The 22,437-nt window shown below is 43.4% G+C and overlaps 1 protein-coding gene across 3 annotated transcripts in view; it reads right to left on the reverse strand.

Annotated features, from left to right (window-relative positions):
- Nucleotides 1-302: 302 nt before the first annotated feature.
- Nucleotides 303-22,437, reverse strand: part of SLC60A1 (solute carrier family 60 member 1) — a 344,856-nt gene continuing 322,721 nt past the window's right edge. For all 3 annotated transcript variants that reach the window (XM_078644605.1, XM_078644607.1, XM_078644606.1), the window contains exon 10: nucleotides 303-1,714. In XM_078644605.1, coding sequence (XP_078500731.1) covers nucleotides 1,659-1,714 — 56 coding nt within the window. In that variant the 3' untranslated portion in view covers nucleotides 303-1,658. The remainder of the gene's footprint in view (nucleotides 1,715-22,437) is intronic.

A 22,437-nucleotide genomic window follows, 5' to 3' on the forward strand; every position in this document is an offset into this window, starting at 1 on the left:
AAAATTAAATGTTAAACCTGGGAATGGCATGGTCTGACATTTGCCTTTCCAAGTTCTATAATATAAGTACCGTTGAGTAGGGAAATAAAACATATATTAACAAAATGCCACAAAGCAACTAAGTTTTAGTAGGCTCTCTATAATCTGATAAGTATTACATAACCTACTTCTAATATGTTCACTCACCAAATCTACAGGTGAGCCTTGCTGTGCCTCAGTCTCTAAGGATATCAAATATACCACTAGATTAGGACTCCTAGAATTAATGTGTCCACTAAATGGATTGTTTCTCTGCTTGGGCAGTAGTTTATGAATTTTATTGATTGTTTGAATCAAAAAAGGTTTCTCTTTGCAATGAAACTGAGAGGACAGAGAACCAGCTATCTGACTGAAATGTAGGTTACTTAATTCATCTACTGCATGTAGAATGAACTTGATATTTACACTTGGTGAATGGAAGGCTGTCCTTGACCTGAGTGGTTTGAATATTGTTCTTTTACCAGGTGAAGTCTTAAAGGCCAGTCCTTGCAATAGATGGTAAAAATATAAATCCTCATACTAAACAGACGTTCAAGCCCTGCATCAGTTCATATGAATAAAAATCCTTAAATACAGCAATGTAAGATCAATAATTTTATCTGATAACAATGTGTAGATCAATTTTAATATGATGGGTAAGAGGACCATTATTTTCATTGGAAAGAGTATGAAAGGTGATTATAGTTCTGGACGGCATGAGAACTGGTCCTTGTACTGTGTAGATAATTCCATGTTAGTCCTTGCCTTGAACAGCAGAATGATCACTCCTTGCAATGGACTGGAAATTGAAGGTCAGCTATTGCACACAAAGGAGAATTGAACATTGATCTTTGCAGTAGACAGATAATTAAAATTCAGCCCTTGAAATGAAAATCAGGATTAAATATCTTTCCATCAGATAAAGATTAAAAGTGTTCCTTACAACGGACAGCAGAAAAATAATTCTTGCAGTGGACGGAGAATTAATGGTTAGTCATTATTTTACATGGTAGTTGGATCAAATCTTGCAGTGGAAGTTACCTACAGTTCGTTGAACTTCAAGATGAATCCAAAATATTTGACAGGCACATCCATCCTTGAATGCCTACACACACCAGATGTCGATTGTTAAAGTACATTGGAAGATCAATAGTTGCACATGACAGTTGACAAATTGAGTCCTGACCTATATGCATTGAATGTAATGAGTGGGTCCATTTATGGGAGGTGCTGACAGGAAGTGTGTACATTGCATTGGATTTTAGAACCCAGGCTAAGATTACAACAGTGTCATATTCCAGATGTTCACTATTTTCTTCCCAACTGTTTAAACTACTGTTGTCTGGATTCAGGCACCACATTCTGAATTTCGAAAACCTGAACTGCCCACAAAAGCGTGCAGGCTGGGAAAGGCCACCTCCATCAGTTAGTCTTTGACTGCAAGAATCATCAACCATAATGAGAAGAATGGCCCTGGTTACAGGATGCATTCTCTTGCACTTTATGAATGGAGCAAAAGAAATCCACCAAGGTGCGTGAAAGTCTTATTTTTAGTATTGCATAATATTTTGTGGTTTTGTCCTTTGACCTCCAACAAGGAGCAGCCAACTGCAAAACGTCTTGTGAACAGCGTGCCTCCTCTACCTTTGATAAGAATATACACTTTCATCCAAATAATTTTCTTTGATGGGCGGATCTGTGAAGAAAAAAAATAGAGTTTTTTAATGGTTATAAGAATCATAGAAAGATGATTAGTAAAATATTTTACTTGTATTTTGCGGCCTTTGATTTATTACAAAATTATCTCTGATCTGATTTATGTCCTGATACTAGTGTAAATATGTGTAATAGCGAGTTCTCACTTTGTAAATATATTGTTTCACTTGCAAAATGTATGTTAGGGAAGATATTGTGCAGCACAAAGATCAGTATCTAGCTTACAGTATTAAAAAACATTAACAATTTGATTTAATGGGACATTATGATTATAATGCAAATATTCCACCTATGGTGAGCTGTTCAACAATACCTCACCCATAATGTATTGTTCATAATCTCATACAAGATGTCAGTACCATCAAAAATGACACTGAGGACATTATTAGTGACATCACATATAACATTACTATTTACTTCATCGACAAAGTGACTGGGCCCGATTCACAGAACTAACTTAAGACAAAGTCCTAAACTTACTACCATTTTGGTATTCACAGAAGGCACTTACTCATTTTGGTGTTCAAAGAAGGCACTTACTCATTTCAGTATTCACAACAGTTAGGGGTCCTAACTTTAGGACTCCTAAATGCCTTCTGTGAATACCGAAAGTCTTAAAATTAGGATTTTCCTCAGTTTAGGAGTCGTGAAGTTAGGACTCCTAACTTTAGGACTCCTAAATGCCTTCTATGAATACCGAAAGTCTTAAAATTAGGATTTTTCTCAGTTTAGGAGTAGTAAATTTAGAACTCCTAACTTTAGGACCCCTAAATGCCTTCTGTGAATACCGAAAGTCTTAAAATTAGGATTTTTCTTAGTTTAGTAGTAGTAAAGTTAGGACTCCTAACTTTAGCACTCCTAAATACCTTCTGTAAATACCTAAAGTCGTAAAGTTAGGATTTTTCTCAGTTTAGGAGTAGTAACTTACTCCTAAATTGGGCTCGTCATGAGCACCCAAGGAGTTAACATCTTGGTACCTGCTTGTTGCAGAGACTACTTCCCAATGGAGGGGAGAGAGAGTTGTGGATTAGTGCCTAAGGCCAAGCTCCTTTTGCCAGCTTCAAGTATTTGCAGACTGTTACGAACAGAGAATAGAAGAAATACTTCAGTTTGTCCCTTAAATTGTACATTATTGTCACGCAGAGCGTCATGCGTTTTAAAAACATTGTTATGTGGCTCTGCATTATGTACAGCAGATGGAGAGGAATTATTCTGTTCGATGGAGAATGTCAGCTGTACCGAGGGCATAGAGATATCTGCCACTTTCATCTCGCTAAGCTTGTTGCCCAATTTTATAACAGGTTTAAAGTTGAGCAGCCTGTGACATGTCGCAGGAGGTTTTCACAGCTGGTGCGTTATGTGGAAGCACCAATTCTGCTTGTGGGCTATTCATCTTTGAATTTTTTGTATTTTACTTCCTTCATCAGTAGAGAGTAACAAGTTGTTTTAGAGGTCTCAGAAATGCTGCTTCCAGTCTTCTCAGGCCTCTGTACCACTCAATTGTTTTATCCTGAGCGAATAGCACATACTGTGCCACAAATCCCATCACAGCCAAATTCAGGGTGCGCAAAAAGACCAACTGCAGCCACATTCGAATGAAAGAAACTACGCCACGGACTCTCCTGGACTTCTTAACTTTTTCTTTTGTCCTGGATGCCATTTTGCTGCTGATCTCGGCCGCTTTTCTCTGGACTCTGACCCGCCATCTAGCCCATTCCCTCGTCCTTTAACCCTTTTCCCCTTGACAATCCTCAAATGTTTCTTCCCTTTGCTGAGCTGCCTTTTCTCCATACCCTTGTATCCCTCCCACCCTCCCTTGGTGCTGTGACTGCATCCCCCCTCCGACCCCACTTAATGGAACTCTGCTTTTCTGTATATAGAGATAACTCTAATCACTAGTATATGCGGTAGACCTGTGTACTATCTACCATTCCTATGTGACTCTTAGAGTATATCCACTCGTATCCCTTCCCTATGTATATAGAGATAACTCTAATCACTAGTATATGCAGTAGACCTTTGTACTCTCTACCATTCATATGTGACTCTTAGAGTATATCCATTCGTATCCCTTCCCTATGTATATAGAGATAACTCTAATCACTAGTATATGCAGTAGACCTGTGTACTATCTACCATTCCTATGTGACTTTTAGAGTATATCCACTCGTATCCCTTCCCTATGTATATAGAGATAACTCTAATCACTAGTATGTGCAGTAGACCTTTGTAGTCTTTACCATTGCTATGTGACTCTTAGAGTATATCCATTCGTATCCCTTCCCTATGTATATAGAGATAACTCTAATCACTAGTATATGAAGTAGACCTTTGTACTCTCTACCATTCCTATGTGACTCTTAGAGTATATCCACTCATATCCCTTCCCTGTGTATATAGAGATAACTCTAATCACTAGCATATGCAATAGACCTTTGTAGTCTCTACCATTCCTATGTGACTCTTAGGGTATTTCCATTCATATCTCTTCTTTCTGTTTGTATCTCTTCCTTGTGTGACTCTACATCTTGTACATTTGCAATTTTATCTTTATGTATCTTTTATGTAACACATGTAATCCCTAGTCCTTATGTTTTGCAACTGGTTCTTATGTAAAGCGCCTTCGGGTAAACTACATAAAATCGCATAAAATAAAATAAATAAATAAATAAAAAAAATGTCTAGAGATACACAGCACTGGCTGCACCAAAAATATAATGATGTAAGTGTTACAATGCACTGCATTTACCATACTGCATCTTAGTGAACTAAGTGCTTTGATGAGAGGCAGTGTGCTCCCTTTCCCCTTTTTTGATAAGGCTCTCTTGATGCTGGTTGATGAACCTGTGCTCAGAGATAGATAGATAGATAGATAGATAGATAGATAGATAGATAGATAGATAGATAGATAGATAGATAGATAGATAGATAGATAGATAGATAGATAGATAGATAGAATTTTTTTAATTGTTTCAGGTTATTAAAAACCATCACAATAATAAAAAGCATGATACAAAAGTAACACATATCATGATCATTCAAATGAAAAGAGCAAAAAGCACAAAAAGTGACTCTGGTAGGGACCAGCTTCGCTAAAATGCAAGGTGCAATAATAATCACATTTAAAACAAGATTTAACCAGAATAAAACCAGCTCTAAAAAGGTTTGGACTATCCCAAGAATCACTATAATTTCTACTGAATCTGTTACTGTTTCTAGGTGGGACAAGCCAGTCACACAAACAACCTAAATGCGGTTGTTTCTGATGCCAGCGGTATATCTCCTAAAAATTCAAAAGACAACACCCTGCTGAAAGTATTGTATTTGGACTATGATCCGGTGAACAATTTCAGCACATGCAACAACACCGTCTCCCCGGCCTCTTCAACCATGATAAAGGGCCCCAGGAATGGGGTCTCAGTGATAATGCTACATATATGAGCAAAGTTCCGTAACACCTAAAATCCTAAAATTTGGCCTGTGAATGTCAGTCTCTATCACAGAATGGAACTGGTATCCCGCCCTGTATCAGAACATGGATAAATAGGTGTAAGAATGTGATAAAAGATCAGAGCACCCCATAGAGAGTGTCCATCCGATAAAACTCTTAATAAAAACTAATGTTTTTATTAGCTTCTTTAAGGAATTCCACACAATGGCCCGATAACCGGTGCTCAGTGAGGGCTACAGAGACCTAAGAAGACTGTGAACAGCATTTCCAGCGCTTCTAAAACAACTTGTTGCTCTCTACTGAAGAAGCTTGGGGAGGGGATGTAGCCTTACGGCTAGAGCGGTCGACCTCGAAGCTGGGGAACCAGGTTTGAGTCTCGACAACGACGCTCAACATCCTGTGATTCTGGGCAAATCACTGAATCTCCCAATGCCTAACAAAAATAAATGTGTCCACCTGTAAATAAACTGGTGCTCATGTAAAGTGCTATGATATTCTCGGGTCTAGTTCGTGCCATATAAAACTCTTTTTTTTAAAAAAGGACAACAATCCTGAAACACGTGTCGAGAGCTACACACTGCTGCACCAACAAGGGTGAACACTAAAGGCTTTTATTGAAGTAAGTGTTACCATGCACTGAATTTACCATAATGCATCTGAGCAAACTAAAAGCTGGGATGTGAGACATTGTGCTCCACTCCTCCTTAGTGTGACAAAAAAAAATGTATCCAGCCACCGCCAGGAAAACAAAGGTGCAGAAATTAAGAGAGCAGCTTAATCTGGCAGTAGGAATCTTGCTCAGAGTGCAGAACCAGAGAGAGAAATGCTGAATGCAGCACCATATTGGAGTGTGCAACAAAGCGTTCGTAAGCTAGGAGGGACGCACAGCAGACCACGTTTTCTTTTCTGAAAACCACTGGGCTCAGCTTGCTGTATATGCAGGTTTTATGGGTCCCACATCATCAGTTATATCTTCATCAATGTCATTTTGAAATCCATCGGTGCATTCAGAAAAGATGTTGCATACTCTAGCCATATGTACCCTCATAGGCCATATTTCTAGCTGGAAACTTGCGCTCAAATGATGTCCCCACTACAGAAATCAAGAGGGGACCCTGAGTTTTCCATATTTCGCTGATATTCACTGGCCTTGGATGAAATGGGTCGCTCTGAAGGGTTTGGGCATTTCTAAGGGGTTGTGGCCCCCCTGTGCTGCTGAGGCTGCAGGGGTACCCAGCAGTGGGTGGATAAAAGAGTGCATGGGTGGGTGAAAGGGTAGACGTGGGTAGAAGAAAGAATAGGTGAATGGATGCATATAGGGGTGAAAGCATGGGTCAAATAATGTATGGGTGAAAGGTTGTGTGGGTGATTGAAAGGATGGATAAAAGGGTGGATGGGTAAGAGGAGGAATGGGTGGTTGAAAGAGTGGATGGATGAAGGAATGGGGGAAAGGGTGGATGGGTGAACATCTGTGTAAGTGGGAGAAAGGATAGGTGATATAATGCATGCATGGGTGAAAGGGTAGAGGGTTTAAAGTATGCATTGAAACGTTGAGTGAAAGGATGTATGGGTGAGTCAAAGGTTGGGTGAAAAGTTAGGTCTGTGAGTGAAAGAGTAGGTGAAGAGGAGGATGGGTGAAAAGATTGGTTAAAGGGTATTTAGGTGAAAGGATGCATGGATGGGTGAAAAGATGGGTGGATGGGTTAAGGAGTGTGTGGGGGAGTGAAAGGATGGATGAACGGGTTGATGGATGAATGGCTGCATTGGTGAAATAATGGGTGAAAGGATGTGTAGATGAATAGGTGAAAGGATACATGTGTGAATGGGTGAAAGGATTAACCCTGGGCGGCCAGCTACGCTCCGTGCACGGAGTGCACGGAGTGCCGTCTCCTACGCATTTTGCGTAGCGGGCGTAGCCAGGCGGCACTACGCGCGCTCCGCAGATGGTGCGTAGCCGGCCGCCACCCGCCTCCCTCCCGCCCTCCCTAAATACATAAATAAACAGTATAAAAAGCTTTAAAAAACACTTACCTTGTCTGCCGCGTCCCCGGGGCTCCCTCTCGCCGTCCCGCGATTCGCGCCGCCATTTCGGATCCTAATGCGCATGCGCGGGCGGCCGCGCATGCGCATTTCTCATGAGGAATGCGCATGCGCGGGCGGCTGCGCATGCGCATTAGGATCCGAATCGGTGGCGGCGCGAATCGCGGGACGGCGAGAGGGAGCCCCGGGGACGCGGCAGACAAGGTAAGTGTTTTTAAATGCTTTTTATACTTTTATTTATGTATTTAGGGAGGGCGGGAGGGAGGCGGGCGGCGCGGAGTGGGGCTACGCGGAGTGCGCGGGTGGGCGTAGTTGTGTGCCCACTTCGCGTAGCTCCGCGGAGCCCCACTCCGCACACTACGCCCAGGGTTAGAAAGGATGCATGGGTGGGTGAATGGATGAAAGGATGCATGGGTGAAAGGATGGGTGAAAGGGTGAATGGATGAAAATATGTGTGGGTGGATGAAAGAGTGCGTGGGTGAGTGAATAGATAAAAGAATGGATGGGTAAAAGAATGGGCAAGAGGGTGGATGGGTGAAAGGATGGGTGAACGGGTGGATGGATGGAATAGTGAAAGACTGAATGATGGATGAAAGAATGAATGGCTGACAGCATGTAAAGGTGAAATGGTTGATACATAAATAGACATGTGAATTGAAGAGACAAGGGAACTATTATAGGGAGGGTCACACTCATTTGTTTTGCTTTCTTTGTTCCATCACTGCTTTAGTTCAAAGTGCGGGTACTTCAATTTTCTGCCTACTTCCTTGTCCTCAACTGCCCATTTTGGATAAGAATGGTGGGAGAGAGTCCGCAGTTAGACGGACTGCTCAACCTGTGTGATGTTCGGGAGCCTAGCAATTAGGATTGTTGAAGCGCAGGCCAGATAGCCCTAATCTTAAAGTAGGGGCGGGCAAAGATGCAAAGAATTTTGTGCAGCAACTTCAAACATATACGTTTTTTAACTCTGCAAGATTCTGGAGTTTAGAAAAAATGGAAGAAGCACAGCTGTGGTTTCCTTATTAGGGTGTGTGGGTGCTGCACCCTTGTATGTTTTGTTGCCCCAATCAATCAATCGGTCAATGAATCAGGGGTTTATAGAGCGCGCTTCTCACCCGTGAGGGTCTCAAAGCGCTGGGGGGGAGAAGTGGGGGGCAGCACCGGATCAGTCGAAAAGCCAGGTCTTAACGTCCTTCCTGAATGTGTGCAGGGTCGGGGAGCATCTGATGTTCACAGGGAGCTTGTTCCAGGTCTTGGCTGTGATGTAGGTGAAAGCTCTCCCACCTGTTCTGTTTCTGCGGATGCGGGGGACCTCTGCCAGGACGAGGTCCCCCGCAAGGTTCCTCTTGGGTATGTGGATACTCTCTTGTTGAGGTATTTGGGTCTGATGTTGTTGAGGGATTTGTAGGCGTGGGTGAGAAGTTTGAATGTGAACCTCTTCTCGAAGGGGAGCCAGTGGATGTCTTTTAGGTGTTGGGTCATATGTTTGTGACACGGTGTCCCGAGGAAGAGTCTGGCGTTCTGGATGGTTTGGAGTTTGTGAAGAAGGGTTATGTTAAAGTGGTGCATAGGGTGTTGCCGTTGTCCAGTCTGATGGTTATGAGTGCGTGGGTGACGGTTCTTCTGCAGTCGGCGGGGATCCATTTGAAAATTTTGCGGAGGATGCATAGGCAGTTGAAACTGGTGGGGACGACAGCATTGATCTGGCGGGTCATGGAGAGGGAGGAGTCGAGGATGATACTGAGGTTTTGTGTGTGGTCTGTAGGGATGGGTGGGTTCCCAAAGGTGGAGGGCCACCAGGTGTTGTCCCAGGAGGAGGTGCAAGGTCCGAGGATGTCTGGTGTCTTCGGGCTTCTTCATGAGTGAGAGGATGAGCTGGGTGTCATCGGCGTAGGATACAATGCTTAGCCCATGCTGTCTGACGATGGCGGCGAGAGAGGCCATGTAGATGTTGAAGAGCGTGGGGCTGAGCGATGATTCTTTTTTTTTTTTTTTTTTTTTAATTTTTTTTTAAAAACCTTTATTGAAAGACACGTATAAGTACAAGCGCTGGCCTACAACCACAGGGGCCGGCCGCAAAGTCAGGAGAATCAAAATAACAAAGCAATGTATACGATAGGGAGAATACAGGATGGATGCAAATAAAGTCGTTACATCGCCAGCGCCAGGATAAAAGAGGTTTCATTTTACAGTATATAAAGGAGGCAGCAACCATATCTAACAGCGCGTCATGCAACATATACAGAAAAGAAGGGGGGCGGGGGCGGGAGGGAAATAGCCCCCCACGCAAGCAGACGACCACAGTAGGGCAAAGCCCAAAGACCTCACACGCCCATACCAGGTGCAGAATAGAGGAAGAATACCAGCAAACAAATAAAGTGGACGCCACACGTACAGCCCACCCGCCCCGAAAAAGGAGAAAGTGCAGACGCTAGCGAAACAGAGGAGTAAACACCAAGGGACATAGCCCACCCCCTAGAAAAAGGCAATAAAGGGACCATAGAATAAAACAAACTAAAATAACAAACACCCCCCCCACCCTACATCACTGTAATGGCTACGGCCTACCCCACTAAACAGCGTGCCTGTCGCCCAGAGTCACCCGAAATATAGAAAAAGAGAAAGGGAATTATAACGAAGAAAGAGAGGGGAATAGGAAAAGGAAACAGAGGATAAGGAAGAAAGAGAGAGGAGAGGAGCCAGCGACCGAGACATAAAACACTACCCCCCCGCAACAATAATGCACTAATCGAGGTCGAAAAGGAGAGTCAAGAAAAGCCTACACCGGGATGTAAACAGGAACCATCCAGAATAACGAGGCCCGGAGATGCCATGTAAAAAGGGTCCCACAGGCATCCGGGCACGATCACCCCTGTCCACTTTTATGAAGAGTCGAGCTTCCCAACCCCGCCAGAGCCAAAAAACAGCAGAACACAGTGGGTCCACACCAGTCAGGAAAAGCCGGTGGGATCTCCGCAAAACACCGTCCCAGCAAACCAGAAGAGATCACGGGGCGAGGCGGTTATGCGACCGTTCCGATCGCCATCTTGGCTCCTCCTCTGAGCGATGATTCTTGGGGTACTCCACAGTTGCTATTGGTGGGTGTGGAGAGAAAGGGAGGGAGTCTGATCCTTTAGGTTCGGCCAGAGAGAAAGGATTGGATCCAGTCGAGTCCGGTTCCTTGTCTCCCCACGTTGTGAAGTCTGGCTGCGAGTGTGCGATGTGAAATGGTGTCAAAGGCTGCAGATTTGTCCAGAAGGATGAGGGCCGCAGTATGTCCCTGGTTGAGTAGCATGCGGATGTCGCGAGGAGGGTGGTCTTGGTGCTATGGTTGCTGTGGAATCTAGACTGGGAGGCATCCAGGATGGAGTTTTCTTCGATGATGGCTTTCAGTTGGGCCGCAAAGGGGAGGAGAGAGATGGGCCGGTAGTTTTTCAGGTCTGTTGGGGCGGCTGTTGGTTTCTTGAGGAGGGGTTTAATATCTGCCCGCTTCCAGTCGTCTGGGAAGGTCCAACATTAAATATTTTGATTCACTGATCATTTTTCCCTAGCTGCAGTGTACAGCTTTCACTTCGGCAGGAAGCGTATGCCTTTTTGCATGAGTCATGGAGGCAGACGAGGGTGGGGGTTGCAGCTTAATTAAATGATTGACACAGCCAGGGTCAGGTGGGCCTGGGGTGAAGTGCCAATGTCAGGTTGGACAGGTGCCTTACTGTGACCAACCCCACATGCACACTCAAAACCTCTCCTACCTGTGCAATGTGGGAGCTTGGGGGATTGCTGCCACAGCCCTCAAGTCTCTTAAGGAGCGTTGGCAGCACCTGACCAGGCCAATCATTGCGCTGCTCTCATGCTGTTTCCTAACATAAACAGCAAAGGAGCGGCGTTTAGATTGGCTCAGGCAATGCGTCACGTGGGGTTCGAAGGCCTGGGACTGGAGGGCCGAGCTGCTCACAACCATGCATGCCAGAAGGCAGCTCACTCGAAGTCAGCAGTCATCATTTTTAAAAAACTTAGCAGCCGACCATCTGCTGCTGTTGGCCTCTTTGGTAAGGGACCTTCTTACACCAAAAACTTATTTTATTGTGTTTTGGCGCTGGCGGACAGTAAATCACTCGTGGTGGCAGGTGTGTGAGTTTAGTGTGGTGGAAAACCAGCAGCACGTTACTGCTGCGTGAGAGGAAACATCATGGGCCTAGCACTGTGTCTACGTTTCATCTGAGTCGCTGACGGCAGCTCTCTGTGTTCCTAAAAGGCAGCCGTTTCCTTTTGTGCCTATTTTTGACAAATCCTTAACACATTTTCTGTGATTATATTTTCTGAGTGAAAACCTTTAAGTCTCTCAACCCAGTTAGACAGATGTCCACAGAGCTTTCACCTTACATTTCATGGTCAGGAGGTGGATCTGATAAGTCACATTATTACTTGGCAGAATTTTTGTCAAAGTGGTTATTGCTACTCATAGCACTAGAAAACATTAGCGCTCATCACGGCTACTCTTGCTCATCAAACTGGATGGTCCTGGGCTAATCGCCTTTTACTACTTTAATCGTTTCCTTATTAAATGCCTAAGGGCATACATACAGACTGAAAACTAATACCTAATAAAACGTTAATATAAAATAATGTTCAGCCATTCAGTGTGGTTAGTATAACAAAACCCTTTCTTTTCGTTTACAAGTTTCTAATATATTGAATATTTTTGGAAATCAAGCACTACCTTTCCTGTACAATGTGTGCTTAGCCAGTGAGTTTCACAAGAAGAGGAACAGAACTGCAACTGTTTCCCATGGTGACCTCTTTCTAGGAGTGAGCTGCAGTTTATCCTTAATATCAGGAATTTATCTGAAAATGGCAGCTGAAACTTTTTGAGAAACAACTTTAAAATATAATATTGGACACCTGCTGCATGTTTACGGAGAGGCCTTCCAATCCTATCCAAATTTATATTTTCTGTCCAAAATATCATCACAGAAAATGTGTGAAGGCTTTGTTAAAAAAAAGGCACGAAGGGAAACATGGGCTGCCTTTTAGGAACACCAAGAGCTGCCGTCAGTGACAAGGAGCGCAACATGCTTCTCCTCCACGCTTCTGAAGTACAGTGCAATAATAATATTGGCAGATTGCTTACAGCTCTCAAGAGCAGGTGCATTAATCCACCGATCTGCCTCATCGACTTTCAAAACTAGGCGCTTCAGATTCCACACGGATCCCTGCAGCGGGAGGTCCTTTCAATGAAGAAATATGTGTGTATGCCAGGGATAGTGCCTACCAGGACTTATTGGCCAAATGTTTATAGCTGCGGTAATTTCAGCTCACTAAGTAGCTTCTATTTACCCAAATAGATGTTTGCGTTTTGAGAACATTAAAGTTTGATTTTCATCTGCGTGAAACAAAGACGTATTTTAATTGCTTAGTTTATGGCCCAACCTTAGTTCATCATTTTATTTTCTCTGACTAATATTTGCTTTCAGCCTCCGCCTGTGTGGTAGGTCCAATCTGGGCACCATTTGAGGTCTGGAGCAAAGGCGGAAGGCAGTGCGAATTTTGTCACAGTGCCTGTCAGGTGGTCAAAGTACTTTGTCATTCAATCCCTGAGCTCCCCTTATGACAGTCGGGCTTGCTCGCTGCCTCACTGGCCACAAGGTACACATCCAGAAATTTTACACACATCACCACTTTCAAAAGTCACCAGCCGCCACTGGAGAAGTAGCATCCTTGGCCACCTTGCGCAGCAGCAGTTAAATATTTCAGCTGACACTCGGGACCAAGGGTGGTGAGGTTCTTTAATTTTGACTCCATCTTACATTTGTCATCAATTTGCGTTGCCTTTGCACAGGCTGTTCTATTCATGAAGTGTTTCTGCCCTTTGGACTGCAACGTGTAGAAAACCCCCCTCTGTCCTTGCTTTGAAATCAATTTCAGACACCATCTGGCCTAACTGCATACAGACATGTTCTGCCATTACTGATTGACCTATAAGTGCTGTATTTGATTTACTTATGGGTTGGGCAGAAATATAACGTAAGGGGGACATTCTGGTTACATGATGTTTTTCTATTGGCTAATATTTTGCAGGTCTTGTATGTCCATATTAGGTATTTTGCATGCTTGCAGAAGCTAGGACTGCCCCTTTCTTTTATGCTGAGTTTGTAATCCTAAGCATATAAAAGACCTCTGTGTTCTGTATTCTTTAGACTGCCTCATTCAGGTGCTAAAGGCTCCTGTGTGACGTAGTCTCACTTAATTAAGTTTAATAAAGATGTCTTTTAATATTTCAGCTTCTGTGCCAAGTTCTTTTGTATTAGTGAGACCCCTGAGAATGAAGATTACAGTTCTTCAGATGGCGCGGCCAACGCGAGCTTCATCAGAGAAGTGACTTTCTGTGGGAGTGATCTTGTCAGAAGACTGAAATCTACTGAGGAGGACAGAACAGGATTCTACTAAGGAGGTACTCTGTGCACAGGGATTCTGGAGATTCTTCGTCTCTGCAGCCCAGTATATTTCTGCTCTTCCTGATTTTGATCCTCCACATGATGTCACTCCTGACTGAGAACCTTTTTGGCATGAGTATTCTAAAAAAGACCGTTAGGTCATGTAGAACTTGACAGTTAGAATTTGGATAACCTTTTGATTAGTAAGAATAAGAAGTACAAGTGGGTCGCTCCCACGACTTTGTTTGGTTTCTTGGTTTTGATTTGGTTATTGCAATCACCAAAGCCGAGGGGCTTATATATTTGCGAGTATATCGTTTTTGATAACCCCTTGAAGTTTGAAGCTAGATTAATGAGCTATAAGATGCCTGGTCTTAGAAAATTTAGGACTGTAACTTTGGAATTTTGGAATTTGTGTTGGCCAACTTTAGATATGTTTTGGATTTTGGATAGGCAAATTGCAATTTGTATAGGCTCACATGGAAAAATGTGTTGCTTTTTCTTGGCGGTACCATAGTGTGATGTGAAATTAATTAGCCGGCTCTCCTAGAAGGAATACTTAAATACGTTTAAGTATACAAACATATTTCTTCCTTGGTGATTTTGTATCCCCAGGGAATTAAAATATGACATAATACAAAACAAGGATCCTTTGTTCTGTGCAATTGTATGTATGAAGATATGCAGAGCGATTTTTGGTGTTCTGCTAGTCAAAGCTAGTGAATTGAGTGTATTTTCGCTTCTTGGACATACATCAGTCTGTTGTGCGGTTTTTGCAGTCTTTTGGAACACTATTGAGAAGCTTTTCTTGTAAATATGACTTACAACTAGTATTTACAAATGGTTTGGTTTAAGTAAGTGAATAGCGTTGGCGCTATTTATGAAATGCATGGCTAAAGCGCGCCATATTGTGTGTCCTGAGTGTTTGACCCCTTTCTGTTTATGTCTGAAATGAGCTCAAATGTGTGTTTGTGTTTCTTTTTGATGTTTTCAGTCTATTAAGCAAAAATGTCTAAATGCTTAAAAACTAAAATGTAAATTCACATTCACTAGGAATAAAAAAGGCACCAAAAACGAAATTGGGTGTTTTGCAAAAAATAAATAAACTTACAGCATTTTCCTTAGATATATTGTATTAGATATTAACAGGCAAACAGATCAGCTGAAGTAAATTCCTGCTGAACTCAAAATATTATAGAACACGCATTGATATGTTTTAGTTTTAAAAAGACTGCCAGCTGCTCATGTTACAGACACTTAGAGACAAGCTACATAAACAGGAATATTTATTCAACCAGGACTTTCCCCTCAGTTGCACGGGTGAAACTTTGCATTTCAGAATGTTGTTTTAAAAAGGTTTCAAAACTAAGGTTCATTAATTTGTATTATAGGAAGACATTTCAATTAAGGGTTTTCCACTCTTTAGGCATTTCTGTAAGTGTATTCTTGGCTCAGTTGCTAAATAATAATTAGCCCATGTAATGAAGAAACATTTAACAAGAAAGAAACGGTAACAGATGCTGAAACAAGATAAGGCAAGTCCAAGGAAACTAAAAAGTTAACGATGTCTTGACAATTGATTGGCAATCTCAGATAAAGATCAATCAGGGAAATTGGTTTTGCGAGGTCAGTTTCGGGTGAAGAAGTTAGTTTCTTACAGTTTAAAACTGGTTAATGTGTACATGACCTGGGGAGGCCAGGCCACCTTGTTCGAGGAATTACAGAGCCTTAATATGTGGAATTATCAAAAATGATTGGGTTATAAAAATAAGTGCTACAAAATTTGTTTTTTACTATTCATGAAGCTTAATACTTATACTGTGACCTCCTAGCATTATAATTTAATTTAAGTTATGGTATACTGCATAATGAGGACATTAGCATATAGAATTTCACTTGACGCAGGCGTGAAAAACTAATTTTTCTCATTATTTGCATGAGATATGTCTAATGTCCAATCACTGCAATTTGTAAAGAACATTCTGAGGATGATTAATAAGTAATGCAATTGTAGGATTTTTATTTTTAAGTGCCCCAAATATCATAGTCGAATTTGGGTATTTTTGCCATTTATAATAGCTTAAAAGTGCTTTAGGCTTCAGTAAATGCATACATTTAGGTATAATACAAATTTGCAGGCTGTTCCCATTTGGGTTTGCTTTTAAATGGCTCAGTGAGCCAATGTGCCTAGTGCAGAGGTTTGGGTTTAATATCAGGGTGGAAGGTTTTAACTTTTGCTGGACCTAACTCAGACCTTCATCCATTTAAGGTTGATGAAATGAGTACCATTGCAAACAAGCATTTGTTCTAAAAACTGGTATGTGTGTTATTATGTTTTGCGAATTAGTCACAGTAACTGTTTTAATAATCTAAATATAGAAATAAATTGTAGCCCCTAACAGGAGTAATATATATATCATGTGTTGGTTATTGCAGGTTAGAAAGAGTTGGGAAGGTTTTTTGTCTTTTTTCAGCCTTAAGAGTGAGGAAGAGATAGAGGGCTGAGGAGCCCGCAAGGCAGATTTTGACCTTGAGGTCAGTAAGGTGGGAGTTAGGAGTAAGTGTAAACAGATGGAGAAATGATTGCTTGGAAAAGCAGGGCCTCAAAGGGTGTTGGCGCACGGGACACGCAGAGTGTCTGTGAAAGAGTTTTTGGGACGTCGAAATTGGGGTGGTTTAGCATGTTTTCAAAAGATGGTTGGTAACAGTTGATATTTTCTGTATGTGCAGTGTTTTACATATTTTTGCATTTTATCCTTTTATGAATTGTTCCTGCTGGTCCTGTGTGTCAGCAGCGACACAGTTAGTTGTATTTGACAGCCAAATCTCCACTAACTGGTGATCTGCTGTCAAAAGGAGGGTGAGGATTTTAAGCCTGACAAATTAAGCAGGCCTGAATATTCTGTTTTGGGTTGTGGCTCTAGCTAAAGGTGACCTGAACTTTTCTTTTTTTTTCCCTGAAAAAGGAATTGGAACATTAGCTGAGATTACCGTATATGGTGTAGCGGCCAGCGGTAGAGTTTAAATTTGTGTACTATTTTGACTTTTTGTGTACCACCCATACTCTTGGTATTGTGTCACAAACTTGACTATCACCTGAGTAATTTCTTGTTCTTCCAATAGATTTTTCTTTTGCCATTTCTCCCCTGATTGATGTTGCATCGTGCCTAGTAATTGGGGATTTTAACTGTGTCCTAGTCTCATTTTCCCTTTTCCATATTCCTTTCACCAGTTAGCCTTCTTTTATTGTTATTATTGTATTAGGTTCACACTTCCAGATTGCAGTAATGTACTAGGAACCCCATATTATGTATAAATCCCTTTTGTATAACTAGACTGGTTTTTAAGAATTTTCTTTAGGCCTACCTCGATGTTTTCCAGTCTGACCGTCATGGTAATGATGGACTGGTTAACTGACTCAATGCTATTATAAGACAAGTTTCCACATTTTTGATCATTGAATGAATGAATGAATGAATGAATGAATGAATGAATGAAAAAGGAACTTGCTAAAGCGCACTGTGGCCAAGCGGCTTCCTGGCGCTCAGGGCTGAGCCAGACTCTACATAGAAACCTGAGGGACTAACAAGGGAATGCCTGAGTGAACAAAAACGTTTTCAGGGCTTTACGGAAGGAAGTGTAGATAGGGATAGAGCGAATAGAGAGAGGAAGACTGTTCCAGAACTGGGGAGCAAGAACCGAGAAGCGGGTGCCCCCAGTTCTGGATTTACGAAAGCGGGGGACTTGGAGAAGGGAAAGAGAGGAGGAACGGAGAGTGCGGGTCGGGGTGTAAGGAGTGATCAGAGAGATAATGAAGAGAGGGGCTGAGTGAGTATAGGCCCGGAAGGCCAAGCAAGCCAATTTAAAGAAGGATCTGAGGTGCACTGGGAGCCAGTGGAGGGACTTGAATGCGGGCGTGATGTGAGAGAATTTGGGAAGGCGGAGAATCAGACGGGCCGCCTGATTTTGAATGGCCTGTAGACGTCGAGTTTTGTAGGCCGGTATAGCCACGTAGAGGCCATTCCCATAGTCAAGGCGAGAGGTGATAAGGGCCATGACTATGGATTTGAGGGCATCTGTGGAGAAATACCGGGAGATTTTCCGGATGAGGCGGAGAAATAGAAAGCAGGAGGATACGACGGAGCTGACTTGGGCGTGCATGGTAAGGTCATGGCTGACCTTGATGCCCAAGGTTCGGACGGAGGAAGCCGGTAGGGGAGGGGGACCAAAGGAAAGGGGCCAATAGATCGGGGACCAGGGATTGGAGGGACCACCAGTAAGGACGAGCTCCGTCTTATCCGGATTGAGCTTTAGATGGTTAGCGCTCATCCATTCAGAAATAAAAACTAGAGTAGAACTGAGAAAAATAGGGGAGTCCGAGGAAGTAGAAAGGTCAAAAACGAGCTGGAGGTCATCCGCGTAGTTGTACACGGAGACCCCCTGCTGGCGGAGAGAAAGAATAAGGGGGTAGATGTAGAGATTGAAAAGAAGAGGGGAAAGAGAAGAACCTTGGGGCACCCCACACACAACTGAGCGTGGGGGAGCAGAAAAACCCGAAAGATGGACTGCTTGAGACCTGCCATGGAGGAAGGACGCTAGCCAGGAGAGGGCTGTGCCCCTGATGCCCGCTGCGCTGACACGGTCGAGAAGGATGGCATGGTCGACCGTGTCAAATGCGGCTGACAAGTCAAGGAGCACCAGGGCTTGGGGAAGATTGGTGTCTGCTTTCCCCTTAAGTTCGTCCAGAACGGCCGTGATCACAGTCTCCGTAGAGTGTCCTGGTCGAAAGCCCGACTGATAAGGGGCCAGGAGACAATTTTCCTCAACATATGCAGACAGGCAAGATGTTACATAGCTTTCAAGAATCTTCCCCAAGTAAGGAAGAAGAGAGATAGGCCTGAAATTAGAAGGGAGGGAAGGATCGAGTCCAGGTTTTTTAAGAATAGGGAGGACAATAGCGGTTTTAAATGAGATAGGAACAGAGCCCAGAGCCAAAGAAGTGTTAAGCAGGGCAAGGGGGGGGGGGGGTAGGACAGCTGGTGAAAAGAACTTTAAGAATCCGTGCCGGGGCACAGTCAGCCGGCGAGCCGGGCTTGACTTTAGAGAGCAGGTTGAAAAAGTTGTCGATGGAAATAGGAGAAAAGTGATCCAATGAGGAGAGGGGCGGAGGAAGGGGAAGAAGAACGCGGGGTTGGGGCACCACGGGAATGTTGGCTTTAATATTAGTGATCTTGTCAATGAAGTACTCATTGAGTAAGGAACAAAGGGACTGGGTAGGGGCAGGACTGGTGCTTGCGCGATCAGAGGTGGCAAGTTGCTGGACAAGGGAAAAGATTTCTCGGGGTTTGTTTGCAGAGAGAGCGACTCTCTCCGTGAAGTACTTGGTTTTGGCCGTCAAAATCGCTTTTTTGTAATTATTAAGAAGAAGTTTGTATTTGGCCCGAAGAATAGGGCAGTAGTTACGTCTCCAATGGCGTTCCGAGCGCCGGAGATTGAGTTTAAGAGCTTTAAGCTCCCCAGTGAACCATTTGTGTGCATCGTGCGGGCGAACAGATTTGACCTTCTTGAGTGGGGCGACCTGATCACAGGAGGAGGAGAGCCAAGTGCTGATGGCATTAGCCTGTGAATCAAGAGAGAGGCCGATAAGGTCAGGCACTGAGGAGGTCAGGGAAGACGAAAGAAGGGTGAGGTCCGTTTGATTCCAACTCCGGGCTAACATGTTCTTAGATAAGGGGGGTTTAACGGGAGAAGCAGAAAAGATACGAAACGAGATAATAAAATGGTCGGACCAAATACACGGGGAGATGAGTGGGGAAGAGACAGCACGGCGCAGTGACCAGATTTGGTCAAGAGTGTGGCCCTTAACATGAGTAGGGGCTGTAATGAGAGACGTGAAATTTAAGCTCTGAAGGGTGGCAGAAAAATCTTTAGAGGTGGAGTTTTCCCTTGGGTCATCAGGCCAGTAGTTGAAGTCTCCGAGTAGGATGACCGATGAGTTATTAACCGCCAGAGTGGCCAGAAGATCCTGCAAGGTGGCTACAAATAGGGGCATGGGTTGGGGAGGGCGATACATCAGGACAATGGTAAGAGGATCAGGAAGGTTAAGGGATCGGGCCACCAGGTAGTCCACATTGGGTATGGGAGAATGGTCAAGAAGCTGGAATTTTAGGGTGGAGCGAATAATCATTGCCACACCACCCTGGCCTTACCGATCGGGCGATCCGCTCGGAGAGCATAGTAAGTGTCGGGTAGAATGGCCAGGAGGTCCGGAAGAGAGGCTGTGTATTGCATAGTGCACTTGATGCACAGTTATTAAAAGGGAGGTATCTATATGTCCCTGATAATCTGTATCATGTGATTTCTCTTTTGAGATGTTCTAGATAAGGAATTTAGGAACACCTAGACTTAATCATTGAGAGAAAAAATGTGCTTACCCCATTAGACGATGTCACTATGTGTGAGGACATCCATTTAGATACAATTCTCATATAGTTATCTACTCTTAGATGGTAGAGGATATGCTCTCACATGGAAACCCAATTGAAGAAATTAGAGGCACTGTTTTGCTTATTGCCTTTGTCTTTGTATTCTATGAGAATGACAGTGTGTTCTAGACCAGAATTGTCTCATGGCGTATGGCCACTCCCTCGCAGATTGCAGGCCACCTGCTTGCAATCCTCTTGTTAAAAACAAACTGGTTTTGTACTAAATTGAAGGAAAATAACAAATGTGTCCCATTTCCTACGTCACTAGGTTCTGCGGGATTAAGTGATAATAACCTGCGGAACTCACCCACAATCCCATCAGTGACAGCTAACAGATGAACAGTCTCAGCACCCAGACAGCGATCGCCAGCGTGTCATCAGTGATATCTCCAACGTATTGTACTTGCTTCATCAGAAGGCGTTGAACATCAGAAAAGAAGGAGGAGCTGGTTTTGCCACAGAACCAGAGTTTCAGTGCAAAAGAGCGACCTGTCATGTGCTGGCAACCTCTGATAGTGTGCAGTCCCTTGAGCCCCTTGGCCTGAGTTTTGGCCACACCCCCCCCTTTTCTTTGCTCCAACGGAAGTGCAGTGCACCGGAGGATCCAGGATTGGAAAAAGGCACTACATTGTGGTACCTATGATTAAATGGAAGAGCAGCCCGAGCATCCTCTGACACTGAATAGAGAGTGTTGGAGCCTGAAAGTGTTGCTGAGAGTGACAGTCTGTTGCTCTTTCCCGATTATTATACTTGGGTCTGCATGAGATGATCTGTGCCCATGATCAATGAAGAGCACACTATCTGTAGTGCCTGCAGCACAAGAAATATTGGTGTACTGCATTGAGACATTGAGACTTTCAAGTGAGCTGTGAGTGTTTGCCAGGAAGGCACTCCAACGGATACTGAGAAACATCATTTTCATGAAAGGCCTGAATAAAGAGGCCCATGCGGAAGAAAACAACAGAAACATATTTTGATGGACAATAGAAGTCTGCCAGAGAGGCTTCGACGGACTCTGGGTATTTCCCATGCGATAGCATAGAATGGGTGTTTGGAGACTGATTCTTATTGTTTTATTGGCATTGTCAATAGTTACTGAAATACATAATGTTTGCAAAATAATTTTAGGATTTGCCTGTGTAATGGCAAAAGGAGGGTCTGAGGTTCTTTAATTTTGACTCCATCTTACATTTGTCATCAATTTGCGTTGCCTTTACACAGGCTGTTCTATTCATGAAGTGTTTCTGCCCATTGGACTGCAACGTGTAGAAAACCCCCCTCTGTCCTTGCTTTGGAATCAATCTCAGACACCATCTGGCCTAACTGCATACAGACATGTTCTGCCATTACTTATTGACCTATAAGTGTTGTAATTGATTTACTTATGGGTTGGGCAAAAATATAACGTAAGGGGGACATTCTGGTTACATGATGTTTTTCTATTGGCTAATATTTTGCAGATCTTGTATGTCCATATTAGGTATTTTGCATGCTTGCAGAAGCTAGGACTGCCCCTTTCTTTTATGCTGAGTTTGTAATCCTAAGCATATAAAAGACCTCTGTGTTCTGTATTCTTTAGACTGCCTCATTCAGGTGCTAAAGGCTCCTGTGTGACGTAGTCTCACTTAATTAAGTTTAATAAAGATGTCTTTTAATATTTCAGCTTCTATGCCAAGTTCTTTTGTATTAGTGAGACCCCTGAGAATGAAGATTACAATTCTTCAGTGGCTGTGATTAAAGTGAGGCAGTTTGAAAGCAAAGCATTGCAATTCCCTGCCACCGGAAGTTCTACCCTCTAGGGGGCTGCAATTGTGGGTGGAATTGTCAGCATGTGTCTCTGATGAGAAACAACTTTTAGGGCCCGATGTAGGTAGCCCTTTACCGATCGGAATCGGCCGAAAATACCGATTTTCGGCCGTTTCCGATCGGTAAAGGGCAATGGAGATGTAGGGGCACATTTTCGGTAATTTTACCGAATCGTTATCATTACCGAATCGGTAAATTTACCGAGTCGGTAATATTTACCGATTCGGTAATGATAACGATTCGGTAAAATTACCGAAAATGCAATGTAGGTAGCCTATGTTCCGGCAGCACATGGCTTACAGAATCGGTATTTTACCATGGAATACAAATCCATGGTAAAAAACCGATTCCTGTGTACATGCACATCTGTGCATGTACACATGTGCCATGTGACAGACAGACGTGCCCTTAGGGCATGTCTGTGTGCCACATTGCACACATGGCCGTTTTGGGGGTGCTAGAGGGTGTCAAAGTGACACCCCCTGCA

This window comes from Lissotriton helveticus, chromosome 5_1 (assembly GCF_964261635.1).
Source record: "Lissotriton helveticus chromosome 5_1, aLisHel1.1, whole genome shotgun sequence".
Classification (NCBI taxonomy): Eukaryota; Metazoa; Chordata; class Amphibia; order Caudata; family Salamandridae; genus Lissotriton; species Lissotriton helveticus.